This window comes from Stegastes partitus, unplaced genomic scaffold (assembly GCF_000690725.1).
Source record: "Stegastes partitus isolate 25-593 unplaced genomic scaffold, Stegastes_partitus-1.0.2 Scaffold40, whole genome shotgun sequence".
Lineage (NCBI taxonomy): Eukaryota > Metazoa > Chordata > Actinopteri > Pomacentridae > Stegastes > Stegastes partitus.
The window spans coordinates 1171050-1186651 of NW_007577771.1; the positions used below are offsets into that span (position 1 = coordinate 1171050).

Genomic DNA, 15602 nt, shown 5'->3' on the forward strand with positions numbered 1-15602 from the left:
CATGGAGCTAATACTCCCTTCATTAGCTCGCTGCCTGTAGCCTGGTAACCACAGTTGTCATTGTCATAGACTCAAACCAGCTAGAAATGAGAAACCACTGCTTTTTCTTTTTGCCCCAGTTTGATATTTTGGAGTTTAGGATTATAGGGGAGTGAATCTGTCACAATTATGACGGTAAACTGCACATGTGAGAAGGGAAAGCTTTAAAGTTTCAGTGCACGTGGGCTTCACCGACCAAAAAGATGGAAACCGTTAGTTAATGATTCATGAAGACACACGTCGCAAAGTGAGCGACTTCTGTATTTCTGAATAAATGTAGTGGCGCTGTGCTAAAGTTGTCAGCCGTAATGGTCCATTCATCAGGCTACGGGATCATGTCACAGCAGTACAGCAGCTCCAGCTCCGTCTCAGCGTGTGCGCCAGCGAGGGAGGAGAGGTGATGGACTTGGAGACTCTGTCCTTTACAAAGCTATTTCAAACAGTTTGCAGTGTCTGCTTGACAATCCAGACACAGTTCATCTCTCGCAACAGCAGGGGCTTTAGGTTTCATTTCAATTTTCTCTTCTTCTTCTTTTTTTTTTTTTTTTATATATGTGCAGAGCATTCTGCTGGACTCAGCGGGAGTGAGAGTCACTGTTCAGGTATTCTGGGAGAAGAAAAGAGAGAAAAGAGAAGAAAAAACTTCTGGAATTGCTGAAACTCGGCCGTCATTAAATACTCAATTTCCAGACCTTGCTGGCTCCACAGTAAATGGACATTTATCATGCTTGATTCGGCAGCCGGGGAGCTGGTTGACTGAGTGTATGTGACAGATATTAGGGCCTGCAACAGTGGAATGTTATATTTACTTAAGTGATCTTTTATTGTCAGGGTGGATCAAAACAAAAAAATTGATGAAATGGGTGAGACAATGCTATTGTTTGCCACTAAGCTGTTGATTTCTTGGGTATTGGATAACGCTGTAAGTGTTTATCTCCACCTTTCTTGGGCTGAGGTACAATAATCACAATTTCCAGAATCCATTTAGTGAATACAAATGCTGAAAGGTTCCTTAATTTACCCGTCTGTAGATATTTCTGACTGTGGGTGGAGCAGGAACGTAGCCATTAAGGAGCCACAGTCTCCTGATTGCACCGAGTCTCTTAAGGAAACACAGCCTCTGATTGAAGGTGCGCGGTGTTGCCCCGAGTACGAAGGGAAATGAGGAGCGTCTGTCCGGTCGAGTGCAGGTTTCCCGGCGAGAAACGAACCCAGGCGCTTGCATAATCAGCGGGGTGTTAGCGTGAGTGTGAAATAAGAGGAAAATTAGTCATCAGCCTAAATCTTGACCCTAAACACACACTTTCTGCTCATCAGCAGAAGTGCGTCTGCTGAGGACGCTCTCCAAATGTGTTGCCGTTGCATCATGGCACCGCAGATGTGAGCGCTCAGTGGGTGTTGTTGACACAGAAATCCACAAGAGTCTGGGGAGAAAATCACAGAGATTATGGGGAACTGAATATCGGGGCGCTAAAAACAGTATGTTTGCAGACCCTATTTTGCTTTTGTTTACAGGTTGCATGTCCAGAAATGCTGCAATTTTTTAATACGGAGAGATCATTTGGAAGTGTAGCACATTATTTAAGTATTAAGAGATGTTTCTTTGGGTTTGGACTTAGATAATAAGAAAAATCCTGGTTAAATATAGTCCCAAATGAAGGTTGGACCTCCTATGGCCTGTACTACAAAACAGGATTTGGGATAAATTCAGGCTGGGTTTTCAGGGTTACGGCAGCGATTCAGCACATCTAACTTGTTCCGGAGATTGTGTTCGAGACAACATCTCAGCACTTACAGAAACATCACCTGCTGATCAGTCAGTTCTCGTAGAAAATGGAATCACCATTCCTGGAAGACCCCGTTGACCTGGTGTGTGTGCAGATATTATTGTGAGACAGTCTCCGAGGAGAGCAAGAGTTTTTAGAGACTGCCTGAATCCTTCTCCTTCTCTGATGAGCGTAGATATTAGAGATATAGATTCCCAGCGGAGGGAACTCCTGCCTTCTTTGCTTTATTTTCTTTCCTGTTGACTTCAAGCGATTTCAAAGCATTTTTTTTATTTTCCTCCAGGCCTTTGTACAGCAATATAATCCTAAAACAGACACGGAAGCACTAAAGCCTTGTACTTGTTGACCTTATAAGATTTCGAGTACGCCTACTTATTGGTTAGAAGGTTTTTTGTACTTCTTTTCTTGCTCCCGAGACCGTTTAACACCGCCGGAAAATCAAAGAACAAGGCTAAATGGTCTTAGATGCCATAGGAGGACTTCTGCAACACATTATTTTAATTGAATACACAACTGTAATTACAGTCAGATCTACTTGTGACCTAATAATGAGGAAGAGATATTGATTATCCTGTTGACTTGTGCATTTATACAGCCCTTTTTTGCTAGCTGTCCTTCCTGGCTTTGCTTTAAATTGCTCATTTGGGATTAGATAGTTGGTTATACAGGCCCCAGGAGTCCCCAGAAGAATTAATGCAAGGACGATGAAAATTTTGAGATTGAACAATAGGAATAGCACACATTAAAGACATCTGTTCATTCAGTTTGTTTGCCATTAAATCTGAAGTTTTAATGCAGATCTTGTTCGTCATACTTTGTTTAATCTGACGTGCTCGCTTCACCGTGACCCTTTGAGCCATAAATTGTCAATAAGTAAATAAATACCTGTAAGATCACTCATGAAGGGCTTAAAAGTCACACAGATAGGTCACTTTTTTTGAAAAAATATGCTGATTTGGTGATAGAAATGTTGATTAACAAGCAACAAGATGCATCTAAAGTAAGAAGCAATCAGGAAAATCAGGTGTTGTCGCACCAAACATGTTGACGTGATCCTTACACTGACTTGTTAAACCAAGAAAAATACATTTCACGAGTCTATTTCTCAATATCTGATGTGCAGCTGTAAGCACGTAACATCTTTGGTATTGTCAAGAACAACAACTAAAAGCAGCCAGGGAGGCAGGAAAAAAAACAAAGGAGGACAAATTGTTTAAAGAAGGAGGGAAGTCCTGAAAGCTTGCTGACCTGGATCCAAGTTAATTTGCCAAGTCATACCCGGAGCTGATTAAAGTGACCTCTCCCAGCAGCGGGGGTACTCACAACTTCATAATTATTCTGTCTGAAATTGATCAGACACTCTATTACTAAAACAGAGGAAAGGGAGGAGAGAGATGTCTAAGCCCATTGTTTTCACTGAAGCTTTTCTCTTTTAGGCCAGAACACAGACTAATTTGTCTTCTCGTGTTTTCTGGTTTTTTTTAGGAAAAAGCTATTTTATAGCTGGGTAACAGTGGGTTTTTGCCTGACTTTTAACATGATGCCAGTGTATTGCTTGACTTTTTAGAAGAGCTTCGATTGTAACGCCAGACTCAGCGATCCACATCTCAGTCTGATGCAGTTCCATGTTCTTGTTTGTGTTTTTGTGCATATGTTTATTCTTTAATGTGCATATTTTGCTGCTGAATTTTATGTGGAATGACTTAAAAACTATGCACATGAATCTAGTAGACATGTGGCTAATTTTAATTTGGTTATGAATCTGTCTGAAGTGTAAAATCCATTCTCTATTGATTGCAGGCTGCAGTGTCTGGGGACGTCCACATGGGGGCGCTGCTCCACAATTCTTCACACCAGCTGAGGGTAGATACAGAATTGGCTCCCTAATTAGTTGTATCGGTTCCCATTGATTGCTTTTAACTTTTGATCTATAGCAGCCTGGCGCGCAGCCTAAAAAGGCTCAAAATGGGGAAAGTGTCCTGTGATGTTCAGCAAGACGAAGCGACTGTCCTGGAAGTCAAAGGCAAGTCGATGCGCTGCTGCTCTGGTAGGTGGCATTCATCTGACACTGCAATCCTTCACACTGAAACCACTTAGTTTGCCTTCAGCGAGGCTTGATTTCAGACACTGTTATCAAATTATGAAACACTGACGCGTGAAACTAAACAGCAGTTTTCAATGAAAGCCTTCAAATAGGACATATTTACTTTTATTTAAGGTAAATGAACACAAATGTCACTGACAAAAATACACTCAAAATAGAAGTAAAAGTGCTTATTGTGCAGAATGTGGCTGCTTTCTTTCTATTTAAGCATGTTGTCGCCACTGAGGTGAAAGTTAATAACCTCTATACATGGTTTCGTTTTGATACTATTACACTACAGTGTTTTCCTGGCAAAGAGTAGAAGCACGAGACTCGTATTTTGGGGTCTCTTGTCCTCAAAATATGAACTATGAGCTCATACAACCACTGACTCTATTATGGAAAATGCAATTAGATGGATATATATTCCAATATATTTGGAATTGCCACTTTGTTACTGAATTTTTTTGCGTTTTCCTTTACAAAAATAGACATTTTAACCATAAATTAATGCAGAAAATGCTCAAACTGATGCACAAAATGTCACCAGAATGCAGAAGATCTAGGTTCTAGCACTTTAATGTCAAACGTTATCGGCTACATTTAAATCATTTGTTACTGCTGGATCCTGAGCTGCATCACAGTGGGAAATAATTTCACTGCAAAAGTCTAAACCAGAGGTCCTCGAGGGCTGCAATCCTGCATGTTTCAGGTGTTTCCCTCTTCCAACACACCTGATTCAAATGATCAGCTCATCATCGAGCTCTGCAGAAGCCTGATCCAGATCATTTGAATCAGGTGTGTTGGAAGAGGGATTGTGGCCCTCGAGGACCAGGATTCGACACCCCTGATCTAAACCATCTAACATTTTCTGTCATAGCAAGCTTACTGGGGAGACCTCTCTAATCATTAAGTTACTATTAAAATTTGACAACAGGTAGTCAAGCAACAATGAAACTACATTTTCTTGTCCCTGAACTTGCTATAGGTTGATAAATTACTACATGTGGGTGAACTTTTCTCCATAAAATACAACGCAGTGTCTTCTGTCTTGGGCTATTTTTGAACTGTTATAAACTAGACGGATAGATCAGGAAACAATATTCAAAAGAATGTCAAAGAAATTAGAAATAAGGTGCCAAAAAATGGTATTTACAATAAAACAGAGTGTTAGAAAAGTCCACAATGTGAAAACGGCGCTAATAATAAACATGTAGGAGGCGTCCTGGTGCATGAGTCAGGATGTGATTTCAAATTTTCATCTTTGCTCCAACTGCACATCCTGAAATCCAGTAATGGCTTTTGGTTTATCACTACTCCACACTTTTTTTTTTTTGGATTGATGTAAAAAGTGTCCCAGCTCACTTCACTTCTAGGGGGAGTGGTATGTTAAAGTGCTGCTTTGAGGAGGGGGGGGGAGCGAGAAAAAAAAAAAAAAGGGTCAGCAGCGATAAGAAATTGAAGACTTTGGGAGGGCAGCACTCATATTTCCAGGGCAGCTGAGCAGCAGCGGTGTAATTGATCAGACTGGGTGTGAATGGCTGCTCTCCTGCAGCCAATGGCAGCGCACCGGATGCGAGATATCCGCTGCAACAACAAGCGCTCTGTTCCCCCTTCAGCTTGACGCCATTTACAGCCCAAATCCCGACCTCCTCTGCGGAAAGAGAGAGAGAGAGAGAAAAAAAAAAACAACACTCACACACGAGAAAAAAAAAAGTACTTGCAACCCCTTGCGGATAAAACACACCGAAGGAAAGGTTCGTCGCTCTTCTTCTTCTTCTTCTCCGCCGCGCTGATAAAAGTTTTTAACGCCTCGTGCTCTTGCGCGAAACATGGGATTTTAGCGCTGCTTTTTTTTTCTTTTTTTTCCTGAAAATGCGCTCCGGTTGGAAACTTTCTCAATGGATTTTACCGACGGCTTCCCCGACTGAGCTGCTGCTGCTGCTGTGTGGAGTTAACTCGCCTTCAACTTGGATTTATTTCACCTAAACGGGGGCTAAAGTGTGGATATCACGGTAAGGGGACGCTTTGCTAAACTTTTCTTACAGCTTTTGTTAAGTTTTTTTTTTTTTTTCCCCAACTTTGACGCTCCTACATGCCACACAGCTATATTGTTGTGGTTTTAACAGAAGGAGCTGTGTTTAATTTGAACAAATTCTTATCAACGCCTAATTAATATAAAAGCGCAAGGCAGGTGTTTGCTAAAATTAGCTTCGGCTAATGAGTCATTTAATGTCTCACCTCGCTGCTCGTTTATTCGGAAGTTTGCACATGTTTGCTCGTATGTGCGTTCACCAAACCTGCACACCTCCACTCAAACCCACTCTGACACGTTTTTTTTTTTATTCCACTGCACTTTGCAACATGTGTCCTAAGAGCTTCTGTGGAAAAAAAAAAAAGCAATTGAACGTCTCTTGACCGACCGTCATTTAAGAGGCTTCCTCAGTTCTCAAGAAACTAAAAAAAAAAAGAGAAGTTGCTTTTTAGTGACGCTTTAAAAATGACCAGTTTGGTTAGCCATCAGAAACCATATGACTCACTGGATTTCTAAATGTACCCTGTGTCCAGCTTCCTGCTTGTCAGTTTTTAAATCCCTTAACCTGTCATTTTTAAGAGCTGATGCCATCCACTTCTCCCACCCACTGTGGCCAACATGGCTTGCACACAGGCCCTCTAACTAGATGAGGGGCCTATGTTCCCCCTGAGTGTGCCTGCAAAAGTCCTCTTTATCTAAAGCAAAAAAAAAAAACAACTCAAATCTAAAAGAATGGATGCTCACAGAGATGCCCCCCTCCACCCCTTGAACGCATCACTCACACTTTACACGGGCCTCTTTCATGCGCCAAACTTTTATCTTGTCACTCATCTTCTTTTCAGCAGTCCAACAATGTAAAATGTGTTAGAATAGGCAAGGTTGCTGCGGGCCATTTGTCATGCAACAAACAAAAGCCCTTCCTGTATTGTCAGTGAGGAGGAGGGGGGCTCACGCTCCCTGAAAAGATGGCGTTTGAAAGCCAATTAGCGCAAAGAAGGAGAATTAAGGCCACTACTGTCAGTTTCTTTACTTTGGTGTGATGTGTTGATGGAAAACAAGGCTGCGCGTTTCAGTATGTTGGTTTAATTCGGAGTGACAGTGCCATATGCTAATTCGGAGACTCTCCATATGATAAGTGAGATAATAAGTGATCTGGGAGGGTGGAGGTCTAAAAGATGAGGTCAGGATTGGGCCTTATGAAAAGGCTACCCAACAATCCCCACAAAAAACTTTGATCATGAGCAACTTCTTCAGAGTGGAAATACTGACCCTGCGAAGGTATTTGATGGAGAAAATTGTAATCTCATATTTGATGTCTGACACATCATAGTTACATCAGAATGTGTCCAAGACTGCAGTTGTTAACAACTAAATGTGATTTTAGGCCACTGCTAATGACTATTTTGGTTATAAATTCATTTGGAGTGAAAATATATTAATTAATTAAAAGTTTTTCTGTGCAACAATTTCAAACATAAACAGCTTTAGTTGTTCTGATAAACAAAAAAAAGCATCAGATTCTCACACTGTAGAAGCTGCAGGCAGCAAATCCTGAACATTTTAGATCATACAGGGCTCCAGACTAACTTTTTAACTGGTAGCACTGGTGCAACCAACTTGCTCATTTGGTCACACCTCCCACCTGGTCACAGGCAACACATATGACTGAATGCTGAATATTTTCTTACCAATTGACGCTACAATTTACCGATGCTCCCTAAACACCCCACATTGTAGGCTGTGGTAGATGTTGGTATCTGTGGTGTGCTCAGCCAGGTGTGCGACCAAAAATGAGTTTAAAAATAATCAACTAGAGCATTCTAATGAATCAGATTTGACCCAAATTAAACTGTTTTTTTGTTTGTTTTTTTTTACATGTGCCCTTTTGTATGAGCGGAAAAAACAGCGAATGCAGATGCGCTCCATTTTTCACAAGAAGACCTCATTTTTAAATGGCGCAGTACACCGAAATTATAAAAGTGGTCCACACAGCAGCTTCCTGTGCCGGTTACAGCGACACCAATACAGTTTAATGACCACCTGCACTCGCACTAGAAATTTCAACAATCTTAAAAAAAAAAAAGGTTCGCAAATGCGACTATTTTGGTTGCAGCCTTGGAGCCCTGTTATATAATTGTTCCAACTGCACGTTAACTGCCAACGAATTAATTGACAAACTGCTTCAGTTCAAATTTGATCATATTCTTGATTATGTGGTTAATATAAATAACAGGGCCCAAGCTGACCTCATACAGTTGCCTATTTTTGTTTGAAAACAGGCCCCAAAACCTGCAGATATTAAGACCAAATATAGCCAGAATTTGAGAAACCTTTAAATTTAAACTTTCACTGTCATGTTCGGCCTGAACTGCAGACAGGTCAGAGGTGACAGGCAGTGAAGTAGAGGGCAGCAGCTGAGGACTCGTACTGGGGACGCGATGCTTCATATTCGGCAATCTCATCTTCAAAATGTAATTGTTTCTATCTTTGTAGGACTAGCAAATTTGCAAAATTGCTTTTCTTTTCCGTTTCTATGGTTAGTGATTATGTCATACGTGCAGAGACACAGGAAGTTTTCACAAACAACCAGCAGGAAAGCATCTAAATTCAGTTTTTAAAAAGTCAGTTCTTAAACATAAAGCCTGGGTGTGGAAGTTGCTACAGCTTTGAGCAAACAAACTTTGTTTATCCTGTTTTTTGTTTTATTCCACAGCAGACAATGACTTTCTGTAGCTCACTAGTGGCTCAAAATGTTCCATCAGCTGTGTAATCAAACTTGTCCATCTGTCTTCTCGACACTGATGTGTGTGTTGAACCTTATTTCCATAGCGGTGCTTGTACAGATATCAGTTATGATTTGCATGCCATCATTTGCATGGCTTCGCTGCATACGGATGTAAACGCTCTGCTTCTTTTACAGGACTTCAGATGTGTCCCCTGCTAGCCAGAGTGGCCCTTCAGTCCCGAGATGGATTCCAGAAGTCAGAACGACAGCGATGGGGGAGGAGGGCGCCATGGGTTGTCGCCGTCTTTATCTGGCTCGTCGGGCACGCTGCATGACGAAGGGAGACCACAACCACGGCCTCCGCAGACCAACGATGGTCTGCTAGATCCTGGGCTGAACAACGGGCAGCCGCCCCGTGCTTCACCAGTGCTATCTCTGGATCAGATCAGGATAACTGGGAGTAGTAATGAGTATACAGAAGGGCCCACAGTTGCCCAAAGGTCTCCGGCCGCTCAGCAAAGGCAACAGAAGAGTGACCTGGTTACATCGCCAGGTGCAAGGACCAGTGGGCAGCAGGAGACTCGGGCAGAGAGGCCTAATAATCTACGCAACCTGCATTCATTGACTCTGCATGGGAACACAAGCACTTCCATCTCTTCCAGGGAGGCTGTGCTGCGGTCCTCCAGCGCAGAGGACTCCCAGAGCAGCATCAGGACCAGCGTGGGCAGCACTTCTTCAGGCCAGAGGCTTCTCAGCAGCCCGGCAAGCGGCGACCAGATAATCAGAACCCAGCCAAAACGCTCAGAGCTGAATTCAGAAGAGCTGAAACCGCTGAACGATGAGTCCAGGGCGGTGGTGGCCGTGCCGGGCAGCGGAGCCTATAAAAATCAAGGCAAACACTTCAGCACGTGTGACGACTGCGGTCGGTGTCAGTGTTCAGAGTGCAGTCGCCCACGGGTGCTCCCCTCCTGCTGGATGTGCGGCCGGCGGTGCGTTTGCTCAGCGCAGAGCGCGGTGGAGTACGGGACGTGCGTGTGCTGCATCAAGGGGCTTTTCTACCACTGCTCCAGCGACGACGAGGACACGTGCGCCGACAAGCCCTTCTCGTGCACACAGTCGCACTGCTGCGTCCGCTGGACCACGGTGTCGCTCCTGTCCTTGTTCTTCCCCTGCCTCCTGTGCTACCTCCCAGCTAAAGGATGTGTGGCCGTGTGCCAGAGCTGCTATGACCGAATCACACGACCAGGCTGTCGGTGCAAGAACTCGAACCCAATCCACTGTGAGGATGTTGGCAAGCCAACGTAGACGATGCGGTTGTGGAAATGCGAGCTGATGGAAAGACTCCTCGCTGACTGAACTGATAGATGTGTAGTTTTGTAGCTGAAAGGTTTGATTAGAGAGATCTAATAATGCTGTCGTGCTTGAGTTTTTGTATTTTCCATCTAGATCTTTATGCCTGCAAGATCTGTCAAAAGGAGCCTCGAATTGTCAACTGTTCAGGCTGGTTGACAAAAAAAGAAATAGTTACTACTAAAGGCACTGGAGGTGCATTCACTCACCCTAGCATTATGAGTTTCACTTGAAAGGTAAGCCAAAATAAGCGCTCCACATTTTAAGGTATGAAGACACATTCAACTACTGTTTTCTCCTGAAAAATAATTCCTTCACTCAAGTGCCCTGATATTATAAGATAAGAGTCCAAATGGATAGCCTTGTTTTTTTGTTTTTTTTTTAACATTTAATACAACTTATATGCTAAGAACAGACTCCTGTTACTAACTGTATGTAAAGTAGTAAATGCAAAGGGTACATTAGAAAATGAGTTCGACAGATGTTTTATTTTTGTACATATAATAATACTTCAACTGTGAAAAGTTTTCTGCCATACCAGAGGCACCTTGTTAAATCCACATTTCTATGAATCAGTAAACTTCATTCATACAATGTTTTTTGCATTCACTGGAATGTATATCAATCATTTTTATGTAATTTACAAAGGAAAGATCTTATCCCTTTTACTTGTAAATTGTACAGTGACCTTATATGAAAAGTTTATTTTCTAATTCCAACATTGCTTAGTGTAAAGTTAAAAAAAATATATATTTATTTGAAGGTTTATTATTTTATAATGAAAAATATTTATTTTGAGAAAGCATCGTTCATGTGTCACCTCTTTTTGGGGCTCTTCTGTAGTCACTGCAGATGCGAGATGACCTGTAGGGAGTGTCAAAGCTGGATGAATAGTTCACTATGGATTAGAAGACAAATATATTAACGTTTGAAATTAAACAACCTTGAAGTCTGACGGTATTTTTGTTCGTTTTTTCTGCATTGCTCTTTGCTCTTTCTTAGAACATGTTGTATAGTGAATTTAAAAGCAAACCTACCACAAGCTTGTTTCACCATTTGGCCCTGATTTAACTTTTTTAACAAGTGCTGCCTTTGTAGAAGTGTCTTGTTTACTGTCTTTTTTTTTCCCCCAGATAATTTTAGTACCATTCTCAAGAAACGCTCTCAGCGCTTTTAATTGAACCCCGGCATTAAAACCTGATGCAGAGCTTGTCATCAGGCATTTTCACAATCGCTCTTGTGTTGTTTACAGAGATCAAAAGAGGAAACGAGGACGCATCAGTGTTCACCTCTGGCACTCTTTAAGAAAAACATCTGGCTGCGGTGAAGCCATGTGTACAGGAATGTTATCACAGCTTCTTTTTTTTTTTCATCATATAAATCAAGCGCTCCACCTGTGTTTTTGCAAACCTGCATTCATGTAAGCCTACTATTACACTCTGGCCTGGCTTCAGGTTCATTTCAAACACAGGATCCTGCTGATACTGGGCCCTTTTTTTTTTTTTTTTTTTCCTCCATCCTTTTTTTTAATCAAAGGTTTGTTCAGGAATTCCTTGGTTTTGAATGTCCCTGCAGGCGAAACATAAGCCTGAAACATAAAACCCCTGACACTTGTTGACAGCATACGGACGTGTTTGCAGCACGGTATGCATTCAGAGCCGTGATTGACACGCCGAGGCCCAACCTGCGCTCACTTGTTTGTTATTCATCCCCGGCCTTTTGACTGACGAGGGAGGTTGCTTTACATAATTATCAACTTTCACCTATTTTGCGGAGGTGAGAGAGAGGAGTTGGAAACCTAACGGGCAGAATCCCATTAAGAGACAGAAAAGAGAGGGAGAGTTGATCTGTTGGTTAGTCTTTATCTTTCTAGTCGCAGGCCTCCTCTCCCCTCCATTGTCTCAGCCGTGAATGAAGAGGGGAAGGATGGGTGAGGAGGGGAAGGAGGGGTGTTAGGAAGAGGGACCGCAAAGGGTTAAAAGCATCACTTTGAATGACAAAGACCTAACAGTTTACCCCCGTATTCAGCCCGGCATGCATTCATCCTGTTTTCAATAGTCGGGGGGTTATTTTGGCTCCCCAACGCTCCTCTGGGCTACCTGCTCCTACTTGGTATTCCCATAGGGAGATGGTTGTCTTGTTGGGGGGTGGGGGAGGGCAGTCAGTTCAACCAGCTAATAAAAAAATATCTGTTGGGGTGTGCGGCGAAAAAGCAAAAAAAAAGGGGGAATGTTTTTCACTGCTAATGAGAAACCCGTCATAATCTGAGCTGAAACTCATCATGTCTCCACATTCTCATTCTTTCCCCTTTTTTTTTTAACAGCCACAACTTTGGTCCTTATGTTAGAGGAAGTAAAAGTGCTTAGTGGCAGAAGTGACACACTTGGAAGCCATTTTCAAAAGCACATCTCACTTGAAACACTTTGGATCTTAAAGGGTGTGTTGACAAAATGCTGCGCCACTCTTTCAGGAGAAGGCGTGATGTTCGTGGAGACTTATTTGGCCAATAAACCAAAAAAAAAAAAAAAAAGACGAGGATAAAAATTCTGACAGAAGTGAGAGTTGCTGTATAAAAGGATAAACACAAGAGCAAGAGAAAGATTGTTTATCCGCCCGGCAGTCGCAGTGATTTGGCAGCAGAGAGTAGCAGGAGGAGGAGGAGGAGGAGGAGGAGGAGGGGATATGAATGGGAGGAAGAAAAAAAAAAAAAAAAAAAAAAAGCCCCCAGAACGGCTCTCTTTGTTGGTTTTAGCCACCGTGGCCCCTGCGGTTCATGGCGGCTGTGGGGCAGAGCAGCCTATTCACCCTGCTCACCAAGGCAGAACGCAGCACAGGAAGACAGGAAGGAAGCGAGGCTATTCTTCATGGACGCATTGTCTGTCTGTCTGACGGCCAGGCTTAAGCAATCAAACAGCGCTGTGAGAGAGGGAGGGACCGCGGGGCGGCGAGGGAGATGTGAAGCACCCTATGAACACTTCAAAATACTAGAATTATAAGTATATTTGTTGCTAAATCCTTTTAGATCTTCCATTTTTTTTAGTTACAAGGCACACTCTTATTCCACCTGTTGCTTCTTACCTGTTTGAAGGAGAATGTTGTCACTACCTTCTAGTTACACAATCATAATGCAACACAATAACATCTTTTTATTGCAAATGTAATACATCAAAGTAAACAATCTGGTAAATTTGGAAACACCAGCCCCATGGGGTCGTGGTTTGGTGCATACAGTGACTTTAAAGTCAAACCAAAATTCAATAATTACATCCATTGTATTTGTTATTGATTTATGTTATTTGGTCAAAGTTACACATGTTTCATCTGGTATTGTTTATTTTATAAATATTAGCATAGATTAGCATAGCTCCTCATTCTTTAGAGGGGGGGCCCTGAGTATTTCACATTGACCAATCACATTTAAGTTCCACATTTTAATTGCTTTTTAATCCCAATTGCGATCTGAGCATCTCGTGTTGCTCCCTGACGTTACGCAACACCTGATGCACTGTGGTTTGAACTAGTGCCAGAGAGGAAGAGTGGAATTAGCTTAGCTTGTTATTTCCCACTTTACAAGTCACAGAAGTTAGCCTAGTTTTGCTAGTTTCTACTGGAAACAGTTAGTGGAGCGTTTGACTTTCCGCCAAGCAGCTAGCCTAGCTTCATAGCTTTCACTTTACAAGCAAAAGCAGTCGGCTTGTTAGTTTCCACTTTGATTTCCATTGAGTGGAAGTAAAACGTAGTATTTTACTTTCCACTTTACGAGTCGCTTGTTTGCAAAATCTAAACTTATGTGGGTCTTCATGGATTGGGATTTAGATGCAGTTTGGGTGATTTAGTGCTAATGTTTATTGTTTGTTTGTTTTTAAGTCATTTTACTTCATTACCACAGATCTTGACAGAAGCTTTCCATTATTAAAAAATACAGTGACTTAGGAAAACAAATTACTTTACATCTCTTAGCCTGGCTGACAAATGAGATCAATACTGTGGTTATAAAGCAGGTTGTGGTGCTTCAACCCCTTCAGAACGAAGGTGTAGAACAGAAAAGTTACCACACCTTTCTCTCGGTGAAAACCTTTTCTCAGAAGCTGAACTTTCTTTCTTGTTTTCCGATGTGGGCGGCAGAGAGACGCGCACATCTAGAGCCTCAGAGCCGAAGCGCATCCCCCCACCTGACTGTGGTTTTACTTTCCACTGAGTTTGTCCGCTGCTACTGTCACACTTCACTGTGTAGTCAGGCGAGGTTCAGAAAGAAACCTGTCAAGCTTCAGGACTGAATATGGATTAAGCGATGCCTGCAAAAGTTTGGTTGTTTCATCTTTTGCTCGGTGACTAATCCCAAGTGCGAACATTTCCAGAATCACTCCTGTTGCACGACAACTTTAACCCTTTTTTTTTAAAAGTTTCTTATTCATGAGCGAGGAGACACATTCACCTCTGCAGCTCCGGGAGAGCGCTCGGCTCTGCGAGGTGAATTACGGGGCGCGCCTGCAGTTAAAAATCAAAATCTTATGCAACTCGGTTCTATCTCAGTGACAGCTGAACTACTGTTATGCCTTAAGGAGGGAGATTACAAAAGCCAAGAACGCAAACGGAGGGAGCAAGAGAGACACCAGAGCGCATCTGTCATAAAAGTTTAGTGGGTGTGAAGGACATGCAGGGTGTGTGTGTGCAAAAAGAAGACACTCCGAGCTGCAGACAAGTCTTTGCACATGTTGGAAATGGTAAAATCTGGACCTGCAGGCGTGCGTGTGTGCTTATGTTCATATATGCATGTGTATTCTTGCACACGTGTGTGTGTGTGTATCTGTCAGCATAATCAAGTCTTTTGCCCAGACAATGAAGCCCGACTGGAGGCCTAAGTCTAATAGCAGCACTTAACTTCAATCCACCACAGGAAGTTGGCTCATCTGCACGCGTACACACACACACACACACACACACACACACAGAGTCGGTCCGTTGCTGACAGCCAGTGGATATTTGTTGGCGACACCGTGGCTGCAAGGCTCTTTACAGCTTAGCGGCCAATTGTTGTTCACCCAGATACACACACGCACACACACACTAAGAGCTTAGAGCTTCAGTTGTTATCCTGAAAGGCAATCCTGATCCCTCTGCTACACAGTAGGACAGACACACATAAAAAGAGGAATTAGTGCGGTCTGACAGCTCACTATACCACATCGCATTTAGTGTGTGGATGTGTGCGATGGTGGCAATTATGTGTGTGTTTTTGGGGAAGGTGCAACGCACATGTGGACGCATGTGTGTAATCACTAACAGACTTTGAATTATACTGTAACGGTTTACGTCGGGCGAGGAGAAGAGCAGACATTTAGCGATCATATAGCTTTCAGACAAACACTGTTTGCACACAGCCAAGGAGTGAAGTAGGTCAGTCACATCGGCGGGAGACCAATTTGTTGTTTCTGTGTTTCTAGCGAAGACGCACAGCGGGGTGTCGACTGAAAATACATTTTAAGAAAAACTCATTAGAGGACACAAAATGATTAGAAATGTCCTGTTCTGTCTGTCAGTCTGTTTAAAAGGGTTTCATAGCTGCAGAATTATTTTTAAAAC

General features: G+C 42.6%; 1 protein-coding gene across 1 annotated transcript; it reads left to right on the top strand.

Annotated features, from left to right (window-relative positions):
* Positions 1–5428: 5428 nt before the first annotated feature.
* spry2 (sprouty RTK signaling antagonist 2) lies at positions 5429–10974 on the top strand. The gene is made up of 2 exons (XM_008304526.1): positions 5429–5924; positions 8865–10974. Exon 2 carries the CDS (start codon positions 8913–8915, stop codon positions 9972–9974), a length of 1062 nt encoding a protein of 353 aa, XP_008302748.1. The 5' UTR covers positions 5429–5924; positions 8865–8912; the 3' UTR covers positions 9975–10974.
* The last annotated feature ends 4628 nt before the right edge of the window (positions 10975–15602 follow it).

Excerpts from the sequence above, each read along its gene's own strand:
- spry2 (XM_008304526.1), top strand. The coding sequence starts at position 8,913 with ATGGATTCCAGAAGTCAGAACGACAGCGATGGGGGAGGAGGGCGCCAT.